Raw genomic sequence first — 18,855 nt, 5'->3', positions numbered from 1 at the left:
AGTGTCCTTAACATGAGTGAATTTAATTTGTATATAGGAATCTTCAGGTTAGGTTAAGAAGAGTCACTTAAATATACATATATACATATGTATACATATATACATACATATAATTATGGACTGTGAATATTTGATGTACCATATAAGTATATATTTAAGTTTTAAATATATACGTAATAACTTCTACATAGTAAGGTTAGTGTTCTGGGTTCATTTCAGTTGCTTTGATAAAATATGCTGGCAGTAAGCAGCTGAGTGAAGAAAAGGATTTGTTTCCCCTTAAAATTTCAGATTATAGTCCCTGATAGTCTTGAAGTCAGGATAGCTGAACTTCGAAGGCTGGTCACATCACATCCACAGCCAGGAGCAGAGAGAAGCGAATGTGTGTGTACTTGCTTGCTTGCTTGTTTGTGCTCAGATCGATTTCTGTACTGTAATTAAAAAGTTCAGGGGATGGTGCTTCCCAATCTGGACTGGGTCTTTCCAGTTAAAACAGTCACTCATGGACCTGCCTAAAGGCCAACCCCATGTAGATGGTCCCTCACTGAGACTCTCCTCTAAGGTAATAATAGCTTGATTCAAGCCAATTATAAATGTCAATCCTCTTTCTTTCAGTCCTGTTTCTGTTACAGTTTGGGAACTATTTCTAATTAGCATGTGAATGGTTGGTATGTCATCTGGGAGTTCTGAAATCTTAAAATCTGTTTACTCCTGAGTACATAAAAATTTCCTCTGCAATCCAGTTTACTGCCATTAATTTTATTATCATCTTATTTTTCCTGAAGACCAAAATGAATAAAATATAAAAAATAACTTCAATTCACTTTCTGTGATAACTGTTTTTCCAATTAAAAATCAACAGATAATATTTTCCTTTATGTCTCATTTATGGCTAGGATTGTACTGCCGTCAGCAGCAAATGCTTGTTGACTGCCCATGATGAGCAAATGAGCTTTCGAAACCTTTAGGTAAAAAATCTCACTGAACCCTCACAATGGCCCTGCCCTGGAGGAGCTCACATGTTACAACGTTGTTATCACCCCCATTTGAAAAATGAGGCAATGAGTTTAAAGGAACCAGTAATTACTCTACTGGATAAATTACTTAAGCAGCGGAGAAAAACTAAAATCTCTGTCTTTTGGGTCACGCTGAGATTTAGCCACAGGATTTAACTGCTATTATTTGATAGAGGAAATAAGCCAGAAATATGTTAAACTGGAAATGTGTAGATTCCATCACTATCCCAAACTAAAGACAGAAATAATCAACTGTAGAGTGTGTTGGAAGAAAAAGTTCTGCCTTTTAAATATCATTCCTCGCAGCCGGGCGGTGGTGGCGCACGCCTTTAATCCCAGCACTCGGGAGGCAGAGCCAGGCGGATCTCTGTGAGTTCGAGGCCAGCCTGGACTACCAAGTGAGTCCCAGGAAAGGCGCAAGGCGCAAAGCTACACAGAGAAACCCGTCTCGAAAAAAAAAAAAAATAAATAAATAAATAAATAAATAAATAAATAAATATCATTCCTCAGTTCTGGAAATTCAGGTTGAATTCAACATTCTAAAATTTGGTGCCAAAGCAAGATATTTCCAAAGTCTATGAAGAAAACAACACAGAAAGAAGTATCATGGGCTTGTGGTTGCTTTATGACCTCTAAAAAATTTGAAACTGAGGCTCCTGGAGAGATGGCTCAGAGGTTAAGAGTACTTGCCGCTTTTCTAGAGGACCCAAGTTAAGTTCCCAGCATCCACATCTGGAGGTTCATAACTGCCTGTAACTCCAGCTTAGGCAATTTGATGCCCTCTTCTGGCCCTATGGGGAACTACAGTCATGTATACCTATCAGTACAGAAACAACAAATACACATAATTAAAAATAATAAAAACAAATCTTTAGGACTAAAATTGAAACTTAAAAATTTATTCAAGAGAACAAAGCCATTGACAAAACCTATGAGGAAAGTGGAGCGGCTCTTCTTGGGAAAAATGGTTTACATTTTCCATCTGTTATATTTTGCTTATAATTATGCATTTTTCTTCCTTTAAGATAGGGAAATGCAACAAAATCATTTTGGAAACTGTAAGCTTGAACTTATCACAGGCTACACTTTTGCTCTTAAGGTTTCTTCAGGTATATTCCAGGAAATCTGCATGTGTAGACGTGGCAGTACTTGGTGGTAGAGAGATGGTAGGGGGAGTGGTATAGGAAGACTGTGTCTCTTTCTTCTGTTCTTCTGAGTTCTCCTCTGGGGTCCCTGCAAGGGGATAGGTTAGCATGACAGAAGTGTATCAATTATCGTTACTGTGCATATTATAGTACATGGAAGAATTCCCAGGGAAGGACTGTGCAGTGCTTAGACCTGGATGTCTCCATGGTAGAGATGAAGAACAGAGTCGTGGACGGTGCCATTGAGCAATAGCTGCAAAGTGAGAGCATCATTGACTGGGAGGGACAGCAAGTCTTCTTGGCTTATGTGTCTGCCGAGAAATGAGTGTCCCTTCTCTCTGAGGGTAGGGATGACACCTGTCCCACGAGGACTTTCAACTGATTGCCAGAACAGAGAAAGTCCTTCTTAGATGTGACATTTCCCAAATTGTATTCACTTAAAATATTTGATACAATAATGGAAGAGAGTAGCTCCGTACTTACTGCTCTTCTAGAGAACCTGAGTTCTATTCTCAGCACCCATTTCTAATGTTTCACAACTGCCTGGGACTCCAGATCCAGGGAATTCGACACCCCTTTGAGAGTCAACACACTGTCTCACACAGAATGCATGTACACTCACATACACACACAAACACACACATACACACTTACAAGCATACACACACATGTATTAAAAAAGTATTCAATATAGCAAGGTATCATATTTTGGTATAGTATGTCGCAAATCCAAGAGAAATGTTTTGTAATTCTAGACAAAAATTGAGAAAGAGATGGTGTTATTCACAGTAGTATTGAAGCCTAAAGGTAATATCGTGAAATGATGCTAGATAAATTAAAGCCTGTGTCAAGAGGAAATCGTGGAATTACACATTTCAGACATTACCACTAGCAGTTCTGTCTTCTCTCCTTAATACCTGCTTATTATTCCACTGGATCATGCAATGTGAGGGTGGTGGAGCCAGTAGGCAGGAGTCCAGGGTACAGAGCAGAGAAGGGCACAGTGTGGCAGCTCAGGTGCCTGCCCTGTGTAAGAAGCAAAGCCCTTTAGAGAAACAGGAAGCAGTCAGGACCCACGATTACAATTCATTATAGCTTGTAGTCTGAAACAACATATTTCACCATCATTTTAATTTAAATGTCTTGGAATTTTGATAGAGTATGCATTTCTTTTCCTGTGTTGTTAGGTTCTTTTCTGTGTCTTTTTTTTTCTTTTTTAAGGTATATTTTGTCTTTAATTATGAGAGTGTACATGTGAGTGCAGAAGCCTGAAGAGGGTGTTATATTCGCTGGAGCTGGAGATACAGGTGGTTGGGAGCCACCTGATTTAGGAACTTTAGCTGAACTCTGGTCCTCAAGAGCAATGGTTGCTCTTAACTGCTGAGCCTTCTCACCAGCCTTGGTTTGTTTGTTTTGGTTTTTGGGTTTCCTGGGGTTTTTTTCTTTTTAAATTATTTGCTCATCAAGTAATTGAATCATCTGACTCAGACCACTTCTTTTCATATTGCTATTGCCAGCTTATTTATTTTTTAGACTGTGTGTATTTTTCCAGTGTGGCACTATCTTAACTGGCGATTTCATTTGCACTGGAATTTGCCAGGTTGAAGATTCAACAGTGTCTGTCAGCTCCCTAAGCCAATTTTTTTAAGAATTGGAACTAAGCTGGTTCACATTGTTTTAACTCCAGCTCCTAGGGATCTAGCATCATCTTCTGGCCTCTGTGGACACCTGTACACACGTGTACATACACACATATAGATACACACAGATACATAATTAAAAATAAAAATAAATCTTTAAAATCTATTGAATTCGGTTTTTTATTGGAGATTCTTGAAGTGATGTATATGAGAAATATTAATTTGTAGTTTCATTTTTTTCCTTTTTTGTTCAGGCATTATGACCTGATATGTTCTTACTTAAGTTCTGATTAAAAATAATGGAAATAAATTAAATATAATTATTCATTTTCTCCCCCATGAGCCTAAAACACTGATTATACCATTTATAGTTTTGCTTCTGCCTATTTGCAACATAAAAATTAATATAACACAAACTGAGTGGTATCAGCATCTGTGCACAAATGAAACCTTTTAAAATAATTCATCTATGATTATTTTTATATTGATAAAGTATATTGATGGCTGAGGACTAGTTGTGTCTGTGTATTGATTTTTATTATGAGTCCTAAGTTTAAATTTTGGTAAATAAACCTATAAATGTTTGTGTTAAAGTATGAGTGGATATTATGAGACAAGTTGATGTGTGTCTTTCAGTGAGGGGTATTGATGAAGGATACTGTTCTTTGTGTTGAAAGTGTAATTAGAGTAATTGCACATGTGTTGTCTTACTCGAGGTCTTAGTAACACCATATGTACTTAGGTAATGCTTCCTAGATTCAACAACATTAATTTATAGGGTTAATCTTTCTAGGTTTAGATTAAAAATCAAATCTATATGCTTTGATATATCTGTGTATCTACATGTACATCGTGTGTGTGTGGTGGGTCTCTCTGGTATTATGTGGTGTCTGTTGTTTGGGTTCATTTGATTTACCCTCAAGATGGATGCTTAGAAGACATTATTTGGTATGACAGATGGGACTGTCCTGACCTAAACACATCACAGAGACATCCCAGGGAATCCCTGGGCTCTGCCTCTTTGGTGCCAATAAAATAATATCTATTTCACCACTCAGTGTTCTTTTCAGCTTATACTACCTCAGCTTATTAAAGTTGGTAGAAAGAAATTGCATAAATGAAAGTATACATAAGTGTATATGAGCCATGTAACAACAACTGTGGTTATGGGTGAAATGAGGCGTTTGGATTTTCAGGGATATTATTATTTTTGATACACTAGTATGATGTGTTTTGTTTTAGGTTTCCTCAAGAACTAAACATGGGAAAGATAAGTGCAGAAATCATGTGGTCTCTCTTTGCCCTCGATATGAAATATGCTCTAGAGGGTAAGTCCAAACATTCATCTCTATTTCCTAAAATAAGTGTAAAGTAAAACACGGATTATTGTGTTTAGCTTCATTATAAAGCATACTACTAAAAGGTAGAAGATGAAGGTCCCAAAGTATTTAAAAGTCCTGAAGAACACGTTTGGCACCAGACAGCCCAAGTTGCAATGTCATGGTATGTGTTCCACCTGTAGAGATGTACAGAGGCAGAAATGGTCTGTGGAAATTTTTCCCCAAAAGTGACCACACTTGAGGATGAGAAAACAGTATTGTTCCAGCTATTTGTCTCCATAGACTTGAACATAGTCCCTATAGATGGATGTGGTTAAAGTGTGGCCAGCACTCACACAGAGTCAATAGGAAGCCTTTTCACTGTGAGCTCCACTCTCAGCAAGAGCAAATCAAACAGTGGAGAGTCAGAGAAACACAGCCTTAGGTTAACTATGTCTAAAAAGGCTGTTTGAGCATCCATCTACACATAAAGGTCATGATGGGCCCATCAACCAGACAGCCATGTTGAACACGAAGCCTAGAAGAAACCTTCTTAAGACATAGGAGGCAGGTGTATAGTGAGCCTGAGCTGGGACACAGTGATTTCCATCCCAGTCAGTGTGAGGTGGCACAAAAGGACATTAGCCACAGTCCCTTTCTTGGGCAAGACTGTGGAAGAGAGTTACAAGCACTGCTGTAACTGCTGTGGAGAGGACAGGGCGATAGCCATGGCAGCCTGGGGATGACTCTTCTCAATCAGACTTGAGGTATAGACACCACAACTGTCAAGGAGCTGTCGGTAAGGAGCGTTTCCTTCACAAAGACCTGAATAAGAAAGAGGAACAAAAAATCCTGAGGTAAAGGACAAAACAGAAATAGAATCAACACAAGATACATTTGGGAAAAGAAAAGTCAGCGCCTAGCAGGAGGTAAGTTTGGAGAGATTGGTGGAGATGGGTTTCCAGGGCCCAGAGGGCCATACAAGGGACTTGACTGTACTAAGAGGAATGGCAAGAGCTTGTCTTATTCGGATGTACAGCTTAGGAAAGTATTTAACTGTTTTGTAAGATTGGCTGATATGGTAGGAGCAACTCAGAGTCCATGCTCCTTGAACCTCTGCTTTTCAGCTTTGCTAAAACGTAAATGTGATGCCTTCAAAAAGAATACTCAGATTTGACCAATGAGATGCATGGTGGCTTATAATTTGGTTTTCTGGTCAATTGGGACCTTCCACCCACAACCAGAAAGCTTTATCTAATCTTTAAAATCATGCCAGTGTTGCTCACAAGTAGAGAATCCTTAGTATGAATGAGTCCTTTGTTTTCTAACATACTATGACCCATCCAGTTCCCTCATCCTCCAGCCACATGCTTTCCAACCCTCTGACTTGACTCTTGGTGGTCTGAAAACACTCATAAAAATAACACAGCAACCAGCAGTCTACCAAGCAACTAAAACTCCCCAGGCAGCCTCTACTTCCATGAGCCTAATTCTTACACTCTCCAGTCCTCCTTGAGCTCCCTTTGGACATCTAAATGTTAGAGTCAGCAGTAGAATTTTCAGTCCCTTCTGTCCAAACCTGCAGCCGCTTCTCCATACTTTCTGTTGTAGATCTTGTCACAGCATTAATCTAATGACCTAAGCCAATCAAGTAAGGTCAGCACTGATCCTTCATGTCTTCATCATGACCAAAGCTCATTCTCCATTATGGCTGCTCTCATGCCTGGGCTTCTCATCCTACTAGCCTTCTCATACAATCGTGCAAGATGCTTCTAGTGTTACACCTCAGATGAGACTTCCTATAACTCAGTAGTATATCTATATGGTCTATAATGAACTATGGAAATTACTCAATAACTTCTTAAGGACATCTTAATTTAATGGCATAATAGAAATAGTATGAAGGACATACCTATCTTGGAGGCATGCTGATAATTTTGTTTACCTGTCCTTACCTGTACAACCAGAGGATCACATTGGCTCAAAGGAATGGGTAGTGGGGAAAAGTGGTTCCACCCACACTCTAGAGGAATTGAGTTAGGTCCATTTCAAGGTGACACTGACTGCCAGTGTGTCCCCATGTGTGCTAGTATAAAGACTTGCTGAAATACATTTGGTTAATTAACCTTATTACATACCCTTCATTATCAGCTTGACAAACCCTAGAGTCAGCTGAAAGAAGAAGCCTCTGATAAGGAGTTATCTGCATCAAACTGACCTGTGAGCATGTCTGTGGAGGATTGTCTCAATCACAAATTGAAGTAGGAGGACCTAGCCCACTGTGGGAGGCACTATCTCTAGGCCAGTGGTTCTGGGCTATATAAGAAAACTAGCTGAGTATGAGCCTGTGAATGAGCTAGCAAGCAGTGTTCCTTCTTGGTTTCTACTTTCAAGATGCTGCCATGACTTCCCTCAGTGATGGACTGTTCTGTGGAAGTGTAAGCCAGATAAATAATTTCCTCCCCTCAGTTACTTTCCATCAGTGTTTTACCACAACAGAAAGGAAATTAGAGCAATTATCTTTACTTAAAAAGAAGTACCAATCCAGGTGTAGTGACCCACTCCTTTAATCCCAGCACTCAGGAGGCAGAAGCAGATGGATCTTTGTGAGTTCAAGGCCAGCCTGGTCTACATAGTGAGTTCTAGGACAGCCAGGGCTATGTAGTGAGAACCCATCTCAATAAAACAAAAAAATGCCAGTTTTAGACAATATAATTAGTAAATATAATATGTTTCCAAAAATATAAAACCTTATCTTTTAAATAGTTAAATTAGAAATGATACAAGTAAAACTTTCTTTAGCTTTGATAAGAAGCTTATTAATCATAGGTTTATAATTTCATACTCAGTCCAAAAGAAGTAACCCTAAATTCTGAGATTCTATCATCAAAAAGTAGCCCAAGATCAATCAATCAATTAATATTTTATGATTTTCATAGCCAGTGGGAATAAGAATCTTCTAGGCAAGAATTTTTGCTAATTTGACTTTCAAAAAATAGATATAGTTCACCTATCATATAATCTACCCACTTAGAGTATATATAATTCAGTAGTTCCTGCTATTTTCCATTTGTAAACATTTTCAGGAAGGCACATGTAGTAACATAGGGGAGTAATTTGGATTATGTACCTTCTATTATATGACAGGGCTTTATGTTGTATTCAGAAAACCTTAGTAAAAACTAGTATATGCATTTGTGTGAGAGAAGTTGTAAAAAGAACAACCTTGTACAAAGAACCCTAAGGACAAAGCCAGAGTCCTTCATCATTGCAGCTGAGCACCTGAGGGAGGCAATGAAAGATTGGAGAGTCGAGGCACAAAATGCTGAAAGCTTAATCACTTCCTAATGTATGAGTTTGAGCAATTAGCACACAAACTCTAAACACTAACTTCTTTTTCTAGGAAATGCTTGGTAATAATAGGTTAGCAGCTGCTGTAAAGATAAAATAATTGTGTGTGTGTGTGTGTGTGTGTGTGTGTGTGTGTGTGTGTGTGTGTGTGTGTGTATACCACATGCATGTGAGGGGTGTCCCAAGAGGCCAAAAGAGGGCATCAGATTCCCAGTAGCTGGAGTTACAAGTAGCTTTGAGCTGCCCATTGTATGTGCTGGGAACTGAACCCAAGTCCTCTGGAAGAGCAACAGATGTTGAACCCTCTCCCCAGCCTTAAAATGAGTCTTTAAATACCTTGCAAGCTCACAACCATGGTGCTTATGGAAGGAGAATATTTCAGTCACCATACAAGGGATGAAAGACTCCCCAGAATTTCCCAGGGTCTGTCAGGAGTCAGTTACAGTGGAGGATGTTACAGATCTATAACAATCTAGCACTCTCTCTCCCCTTTTCCCATTTCAACCTAATAAGTGTCTTCAAGAAACATCTGTGTCTCCTTCTTACTTTGCATGAATAACAATTACTAGAGAAAACCAAGGACCAAGAGCATCTCAAGAATTCAAGGTGTATACTTAAAGACAGTTCCCCAGGCAGGCTCTTTTGCATGTTGTTATTCTGCCTGCTTGCCTCATAAAACATTGTTAAAATTAATTGACTGTGGAGCACTGCTTCAAGCCACTGACCTAGACAGGCTGTGTTGTTCTTACATAATTTGCCTTTGTGGTCAAAGTGTCTGAGTATGACTCGTGAGCAGCTCAGATGGCGTCTGGTCAAAAAAACAGAGCTGGCTAGGACCTAAGGACTGGATGCTTTGGGGAATAGCTTTTGTCCTTACTACATGAACTCATCCGCTTCTAATTAAAAGATAAAACAACTTTATTCCCATCTTTGCTCAGCCTGTTTGAGGCAATGCATTTTGTGTTCACGGTTGGCATAAATCACCTTTCAAATTCAATATGCAATAATGATGTAATTGATGCAGATGTAATACTTGTTGAGTGGAGCCTTGTTGTCAGAAGACTCTTACTGTCCTGACAAAACACTAGACTTCAGCAACATGAGAGAGGAATGGTTGGTTTATCTTGACCAAAGGATTCAGGCCGTCATGGCGGGTAAGCATGACAGAGCAGAGTACTCATCATGACTTCCAGGAAGCAGAGAGAGAGAATGAGGAGTTGGTCTTGCCTGTTGCTTAGTACTCCCTGAAGAACCCCTCAAGAGCACAACCAGAGGTGAACCTCCCTAATCCCTGCCTCTGTTTCAATCTAGTCAGCCAAGGTTAAGCTTCTCATGAAAACACGAGGAAAGAAATACAGGAAGAGAAAGGTGTTCAGATCGGATGTCTGACCTCATGCTGGAATGCAGTTGGTCTGCAGAGTTCCTTCCAAATATCTTCGGAGACAGCAGTCAGGCCAAGTTTGAATCTGGGGTGCTACTACTCTCTGTTGGGTGCATTTTGTTAAATGTAGCAAACCTCAGTTTCCACATTTGCATACTGACTGAAATCCTACAGATAAAGTGTTGAAAATGAAGCAAGAGGCAAGCTTGGGAGCGAGGGGAAGAGGTGCCCAGCAGTTAGTAAGTACTCAACAAATGTTTATTGATAACCATTATGGTTTGCTAAGCAAGAATTAGACATCTGAATGCCTAGATATTCATGTTAGTGAAATGTTTGACCAGTCAGAAAATCAATGGACATTGTGTTTGTCGTTGTATTAATTAAACCTGGCTGCCTGGAGTTCTTAAACCTGGCTACTTCCTATGTGGTATAACACAGACCTGTGTCTTCAAAGCTCTTAAGCAGCAACTTTTGCAAGATCCTAAGATAGGAGTCAAGCGTTCAGGGTCAGGTGTTGGGGGGACAGATGTTAGGGTTCAAATGTTAGGGCCCAGGTGTTAGGGAGCCAGAGACTGAGTGTCAGGTATTAGCGGTCAGGATGAGGTGTTAGGGCCAGATGTTAGAGAAGGTCCACAGAATTCAAGTAGTTTCTAAATAACACTTATATGAAAGACTGCTTAGGATTCCTGAAAATACTGGTTCTGAAAGAGATTGTGGCTGAGCTTCAAGTTGTATTAGAAAGTGTGTTCATACTTGAGAGTGACAAGGATGAGGGACAGATTCTGATGTATCTTCCAAATTCACCACATTCACCACTCTGATCAGTGCCTGAGCTAGGAACTGAAAGAAGTCATGTCCATGGCCCAGTGTCTGATCTTCAGTACTGGGGAGGGGGGGGGCGGTCACTGAAAAGAAACCAGTTTGTCCAAGAACTATTTTATTAAATTGGCCTGGGCAGAGAATAAATTAATTACAATGCACAAGACACAATCAGCTTTTTACCTGGCTTGAGTCTCCTTGATCAAGGTTGTTTACTTTCAGTCTGTGCAGGAAGCATGTGGGAATCTCATATTTTAGGGTGAATATACTTGGGCTTTGAGGGGCTCTTCTTCATCTCTGAGTCATGGGGTGATGCTGAGGGGCTAGGTAGCAGTGGTCCTCAACAGTGCAGTTGAAAGTGAAGGCTGAGTTTTACTGTTGTATGTCTTAATTACCAGTGACAATTGTCAATTCCTTAGGCATCCATTGGACATTATAGGTTGTTGAGGCTTCTCAAACTGCCGGTTCTGTTTTTCAGCATCATGTGCAGCTGTTGGCATTAACATGTATGCACACCTTCCAAGGACAGCCTTTCTTCATCTTATAAACAATTGCATAGTCAATACTTCGCAAAGGTCTTACTCCTCTCTCATCTATGTTGGCTGATTTCTGGGAGAAGGCTCCTCTCCAAGCACTGTTACCACCGTGATTATCAGTTGCCCCAAATATAGATCTCAGGTCACTTTAAAGAACTTAAGTGTATTACTGTTGTGCTTGTGACCACAAAAATAATGACGTCAGAAAGGCATGGTCTGCCTTTGTCTTGGAAAGAGTGTCTGTCATGCTGCCCCATAAGTTTTCCTTGCTTCTCCTCCAGTAATCTCAGACCTGGTCTACCTCGTGGTAGTAATTTTACAGCCTCTATCACTCTGGTTTACTTGCTCATCCTTAGGATAACCACCTAATACACAACAACCCATTCTACACTAGCAGGAATTGTGTGGAACATATGGTAAAACTCTCCCTTTATGAGATGAAGCCAAATTGCAACCATCAGATATCACAGGCTAGCCAATAAAATCCACTGTCAGGTTATATGGTCTCAAAATCTAGAAACATCTATTAAATTCTCTGTGGTAGGGGTGCAGAGATGGCTCTGTGGTTAAGAGCACTTGCTGCTCTTGCAGAAGACCAAAGTTTGATTCCCAGCACCCACATCAGGCAGCTCACAAGCTCCAGAAGCTCCAGTAACTCCAGCTCCAGAAGCTCTGATGCCTTATTCTGGCTTCCGCAGACACTTGCACTCACATTCATAGACATGCACATATATCCAAAAATAAAATTAAAAACCTTTATTTAAAAATAAATCCCCCAATATCACTTGATGGTAAACTAAGGATCCACAAGAGTGGGTATTGAGACCCAAGTAGATCACTGTCTTGAGGCCTCCTGCTTTCGCTGGTTTCCATGTTCCTGCCCCCGCCCCAGTCCCATCCTTCTTTAGTGCCCTTCCTTCAGCACCTAGAAAACTCAGGACCTCCCAAACATGAACCTATTTGGAACATTGTGGTCCAGAAAAGTTGAAATACAAATTAAGTAGGGCAAATACTTGAATTACAACTGAGAGGTGGAAATAGCAATGGACCCTACCACACCATGAGTGAGCAGGAAATGTCTGTGTGGAAATAAACATGAAAGAAACCAAAAGGGTGACTGTAATTGATGTTGTCACCTACCCTCAGTTTCTTCCTTCCTAAACAGATCTTTTCAGAATGAGAGAGACTTGTTTCATCTTTGCTCCTAAGGAAATCATCAGGATTAACTCATTTGGCCTGCAGTTGGGAGGATAGAGCCTTCACAGAGTAAATTCATTTCAGTTTCCTCCTCTGAAAGTTGTATCCTCCCTCCTGCTTCCCGGCCCTCCTTGTCATTAAACTTCTTGCTATTTTCCTGGAGTAGGCAGGCAGGATAAACAATGTGTATGATTAATGTAGTGACTGTCAATGGAGATGTTTGGCTTCAGGGCACAGGAAAGCAAAACAGACGTCCAGGAGGACCTGCAATGTTGTTGTCCACCTGAACCTTTACCTGGCCACCATTCACCTTATTATCTAGTTCAGCAAAAGATAATTAAATTATTATGACCCACATGATATCAGAGTAAGTATATAATTAACCCATTTTCTCTGGTTCCAAATAAAAAGATAATTAAACAGCAAAAACAAGACTAAGCTGATATCTCAGACTGAATGTCTCTCTCAATAGTAGTATAAGCAAATCCTTTTGTTGAGCATCCCCTTGTGATCTAAAACCATGCAGTGGCCCATGAATCTGCTTTCCACATTGTTGAGTTTAGCAGAATCCCAAGCAAATAGAAATGAGTTTCTAGAACCCCTGTGAGCTCTTCTATAGACCTAGCAGGTCCCACATTGTCTGTTCAGATACTTTTCTTTGTGGTATGGTCAATATCTAAAAAGTGCATGAAGGTCTTGATGGATGTTTCCCTTCTGCCTCTCAGGCTGTAACAAGAAAATTCTAGCTCATGCACTCTGTGTCTACTTGGTATTGAAAGGAAGAGCAATGAATACCAACAGTGCAGGGTTTTGTCTAATTTTGTATCCTGGTCCCTTGTACTCCACAGAAACACTGAGTTTTCTGGAATTTTCCATTTGAGATGTTATTTGAACTTAAATTCCAGAGCTGGAGAGATGACTTAGCAGTGAAGAACACTTGCTACAGGATGCAGAGATCCACAGCCAAGCATTAGGCAGAGCTTGAGAAACCCCACAGAAGAGGGGGAGGAATGATTATAGGAGCCAGAGAGGTTGAGGACACCATGAGAATGCAACCTACACAATCAACTATCAAGGGTTCATAAGGGCTCAAAAAGACTGATAGAAAAATCACAGAGCTGCCGGGCGGTGGTGGTGCACGCCTTTAATCCCAGCACTCGGGAGGCAGAGCCAGGCGGATCTCTGTGAGTTCGAGGCCAGCCTGGGCTACCAAGTGAGTTCCAGGAAAGGCGCAAAGCTACACAGAGAAACCCTGTCTCGAAAGACCAAAAAAAAAAAAAAAATCACAGAGCCTGTATGGGTCTCAGCTAGGTCCTCCGCATATATGTTATGGTTATGTAGCTTGGTGTTCTTGTGGAATGCCTAACAGTGGGGATGGGGATGTCTCTGATTCTTTTGCCTGTTCTTGGGACCCTTTTCCTCCTAGTGGGTTGCTTTTTCCAGCCTTGATATGAGGGTTTATGCCTAGTCTTGTTGTCATTTGTTATGCTGTGTTCAGTTGATATCTTAGGGAGGCCTTTTCTTATCTGAAGGGAAATGGAAGAGGAGTGGATCTGGGTGGGGGGAGTTAAGCAGGGGAAAGAACTAGGAGAAGTGGAAGGAGGAAATTGCAGTTGGGATGTAATGAGAGAGAAAGAGAGAGAAAAGAGAGAGAGAGAGAGAGAGAGAGAGAGAGAGAGAGAGAGAGAGAGAGAGAGAGAGAGAGAGAGGATATATATGAACACTTACTGCTCTTACAAAAGACCTAAGTTTGCTTCCCAGCACCTATATCAGGCAACTCATAGCTCCCTATAACTTCAGTTCCAGGGGATCTAACGCCCTCTTCTGACCTCCAGAGGCACTATGTGCTCATGGCCCATATATAGACAAGCAAGCAAAAACTATGTCTACACACATACAAATTAATTAATTGGTTACTTTTTATTAAAAAAGCATTTAAATCATGTGTTAACTCAAATTTCCCTCTTGAAGTGGTCACGGCTGGAGAGCCACCACCTTCCTTTGTCTTTCACATGTTAAGAATCCGGGACACTTCAAGGCAGGGAGCTGGGCTCTCTTACTCTGTCCCTTATACAGCTGACCTACTTTACTAACTAACCGGTTAACTAGTTATGCTAGCTGATGTTCATTGTCAACTTGATGTGATTTAGGATCATCATGAAAATGCACCTCCTTTAAGTGGCTTTGGTCAAGCATTCTGTCACAGCAATAAACAAAGCCATTGACATGCTGGCTTATCATCTTAGTAGGATCATCTCATCAAAAAGAACAAACTGAGCAGACGGCTTCCATGCCACCAAAATCATAAATGAGAAACTCTCCGTTCAGACTGCTGAAAAGCTTAATGAGAGTACATCAGTCACCGATGGTGTGACCTTTTACCCCACAGAACGTAAATATGGATCGTCTCTGTCCCTTCTGTAGGATCAGAACTTCTGGTGAGGATCTTAGGAGTTATAATCAAGATCCCATCCAGGGCTATCTGCTGCATGGCTGACTAGCTAGAGGATGCTGTAGGTGGTCAAGCCACCTGGCTGTTGACAGGGACCTCAGTTCTCAGCAGGAACCTCACCTAAACTGCTGGACTGTCATTGAGTCTCAGCAGCTCGCTTATCCTAGAGGAGTTCAAGAAAAGGAGCTAAAGCTGCCATGCGAGGCTAGACATGACATAGCTTGGGAAGCCGCACCTCATCACTTCTGCAGTACTTTATTGGTTACACAGTTCAGTGGTCCATGTGGGAGGGAATGCTGAGTTCTCCGACATTACCTTTATTCCGTGGATTCCTTCTACATTTCCAGTGTCTCTAGAACCACACAAATTACTTCTCTTCTACCTCCAAAATGTATCGACTCCTCCCCTTCCCCTCCATTCCCTCCAGCCAGTTCCAGCCACAACCCCTCCACTTTGCTGTCTCAAGAAGCCCTGAGTAATTAGCATATTCTTGCTATACTGTAACTCATTAGCTACTAGCGTGCAGATTGACAGCCATCAATTTAAATGAGCTCAGTCTAGTACCACTTCCTTTTTTCTTGCACAGGCAGGATTAGAACTCCTATGTAGCCTAGGATGGATTTGAACTCTGCCTCAGCCTTCCTTCCAGGTGCTTGGCTTACAGGCCCTTCCTACCATGTGCAGCCCTGCCTCCTCCTCTGCAGCTGGCTTTTTCTCCATGGGTTCCCTCCTCTGTGTTCCTGCATGGAGATGCTATCTTTCTCTGGAGTCTGAATGCTTAAAGCATTTATAAGAATGAAGTGAGACAGTCTCAGGGTCCTTGAGGATTTTTACAGGTGATACACCATTCACCGTGATCCAAATTTCGATTTTCATCTTTGTGGACAGAAATCTGTTCCCATCAGCCATCATGCCGTCTTGCCATGCCAGCGGTAGTGTAGACTTTGAATAGATGAACCTTGTGGTGTGTAAATTCTAGCTTAATGCAGTTGTTATAAAAAGTAATTTGGCAATAGAATTTTATACAAATCTTTTTTAACTGTTAGAGATTGAGAGAAGAATGGAAGAAATTCTGGAAATAACAGTTTAAAGCATGATTGTTTTATCAACCTCCATAGTCCCTGCATCTTTATGTAGTGAGTACATTAATAGTAGTAGAAGTAGTAGTATAATAGTCATTGTCGTCATCATCATCATCATCATTATTATGAGACAGGGTCTCATGTGGTCCAGGCTAGACTCAAAATCGCTATACAGTTGAGGATGACCTTGAAATTCTGATCCCCTGCCTTCATCCCCTGAGCACTAGAATTACAGGCATGTTCTACCACACCTGATTTATTCAAGGCTAGAGATTGAACCCAGAGCTTCATGTATGGTAGGCAAGTGATCTACCAACTAAGGTACATTCCCAGTCAAATGATTCCTCCTTTATCATTTTATCCATTATTTCTTTATACCATAACAGGTAATTATTTTTCATGGTCTATAGAAGGCAACTCGTTGTAAAGAAACTATGGCACCTGGAATACATTTATCATTAAAATGTTAGGAATACCTGGTTAGCTGATGCTTTTATCACTGTTCCTTATCATATTCACTCATACTTAGCATCATACAGATGATAGATAACTTCAATTATTAACCAATACTAGTATTTTTAAATATTTACTTGTCTTTTAATTATTGTTTGTAATTGAATTCTACCCAGATTACATTTTTAATTATGTATTTTGTGTGTGTGTGTGTGTGTGTGTGTGTGTGTGTGTGTGTGTGTGTGTGTTTGTGTGTGTGTGCCGAGACACATGTATGGAGGTCAGAGGACAACTTGCAGGAGTTGGTTTCCTCTTTCTACCAGGTGGCTTCTGAGATTGAACCTAGGTCATCAGGCTTGGCAATGAGCACCAGTACTCACTGAGCCATCTTGCCAGCCCTGATTTTCATCTACCAGTTCTCATTCTTTATCTCTATGGAAGTCAACACTGAAACTGTAAAGGCAGTGTAGCAACAGTATGGCTATTATGTCCTTCCTTTAATTGATTTCTAGTCACCTAAAGAGATAGGTGTTGAATCACCCCAGGAATTTCAAGAGTGAAAGTGTCATGTCCTTCTGAACCAATGTTTTGTTGTTGTCTTTTACATTGTGCAAATATCACGTTTTGGTACCCTACCTCCATTTCTGCCGACTTGCTGAAGCACCTTGACCACTTAGGAGAGAAGGGGGGTTTCAATTCCAAGTCCCAGTCCATCCTATCAGGAAGTGACAGAGCAAAAGCTTGAAGCAGCCAGTCAAGAGCAGAGAGAAATAAGCGCATGCATGCTCCCTGACTGGTTGCCTGCTTGTACTCAGCTTACCTACTTCCACTCTTGCACAGTTCCAGACCCCCTGGCGAGGGAATGGTGCTGCCCACATTCAGGGTGGAACTTCAGACCTCAAGTCACACAATTAGGAAAAGTCCCCAACAGAAATGCCCCTCAGGCCAAGTTGCTCAAGACAATTTCTTATGGAGGCTCTCTCTTCCCCTGGCAATCCTAGATTGTGTCAAGCTGCCAATTAAAACTAACCATCACACTTTTAATACTTGAAGCTGATATCATCCTGGTGTGGTTAATCAAATTTTTTTGATAATTTGTGTTAAAATGTAAGTAAATGTTAAAAGATTAATATCAATCTTTTCCATCCTCTTTGTATGGAGTCTCAGCTTTCACTTACAAGTTAAGATTTTTTTTTTAATGTGCTCATTTCGTATCCTCATTAGATTATTAAGCTGCCCAACATTTTATGAAGTGATTCAGTATTAAACAGGACTAACAGAAATTAAGGTGCCCAGAGGTTAAATGGCTTGTCAGACCTTATTCCCTATGCCAAGTTAAAAGTGTGAAGAGTTATCTTGTTTAAATTTGTGCTAACTGAATAAAACTGTTTGCATGGGGATTTGAATTTCATTTTCTGTCCATTATAGGGAAGACATAACCCTTGAGGTTAATAGCTGCACTCAATGTTCATTATAAGCTAAGAACATTGGGAAGCAGAATGAGCATGCTGAGTGACAGAGAGCTCTCATCCATCTCCACCATGAGGGTGTGGCATTTGGTGACTGTATTTGGATCTCTGGTGTGGCTAAGGGAGCAGCGGTGCTTGGGTTTGGACAGACCTCGTCCACTTAGTGAGGCACACTTCCTGTGGGAATTTTGGAAAGTATAAATCATATCGCAAGTTCTCCTTGGAGAAATGCTGGGCAGAGTGGTGCTGTTTAAGGAGGCAATTTGCATGAAGTTTGTGTTTCCTATTGCCTTTACAAACAACGTAATCTGGAAAAAGTCTACTCAAGGTAGAAGATTGCAGACAAATCTAGGTTTTCAGCTTTTAATTTTGGTGAATGTTTGGTTTTGTCAATTTTCTTAAGATTTCTTTTATTTTCAAGATGATCCCTATGTACGTATCTGTGTGTGGGTCTGTACACATAAGTGCAGGTGGCTGCAGAAGCCAAAAGTATCAGATCCCTGGGAGCTGGAATTACAGGCAACGGTGAACTGCCTGACAAGGGTGCTGGGAACTGAACTTTGACCCTCTGCAAGTGCAATACATGCTCTTAACTGCTGAGATATCTCTCCAGATCCTGGTTTCATTATATTTTATTTTCAAGAAAAATAACATATAAAGTAAATTCCATTTGGATTTATGGCACAATCAAATTTCCTAGAATACTTCAAAGTTTTGTTTTTAATTTAATGGGTGTGTGTGTGTGTGTGTGTGTGTGTGTGTGTGTGTGTGTGTGCGTGCGCGCACGTACGTGCGTGCGTGCGTGTGTGTGTGTGTGTGTGTGTGTGTGCGTGTGTGTACATGCCCTGTACATACATAGAAGTCAGAGGACAATTTTTGTGGGTTCTAGGTATGGCACTCAGGTCGTCAAGCTCGTGTGCTTTTACCAGGTGAGCCATATCACTGCCATAAGTGTGACAGATCTGAAGGAAAAGGTATCATGTTGGTCGGAAGCT

At 40.8% G+C, this 18,855-nt stretch overlaps 1 protein-coding gene across 1 annotated transcript in view; it reads left to right on the top strand.

The window, feature by feature from the left end:
• The window catches only part of Unc13c (unc-13 homolog C), a 413,338-nt gene that overhangs the window by 261,399 nt on the left and 133,084 nt on the right, over positions 1-18,855 (top strand). The window contains exon 18 of the mRNA XM_052714363.1: positions 5,044-5,129. Coding sequence (XP_052570323.1) covers positions 5,044-5,129 — 86 coding nt within the window. The remainder of the gene's footprint in view (positions 1-5,043; positions 5,130-18,855) is intronic.

This window comes from Peromyscus californicus, unplaced genomic scaffold, assembly GCF_007827085.1.
Source record: "Peromyscus californicus insignis strain IS unplaced genomic scaffold, ASM782708v3 Scaffold_11__1_contigs__length_118956290, whole genome shotgun sequence".
Classification (NCBI taxonomy): domain Eukaryota; kingdom Metazoa; phylum Chordata; class Mammalia; order Rodentia; family Cricetidae; genus Peromyscus; species Peromyscus californicus.
This window is presented reverse-complemented; position numbering and strand designations above follow the sequence as displayed.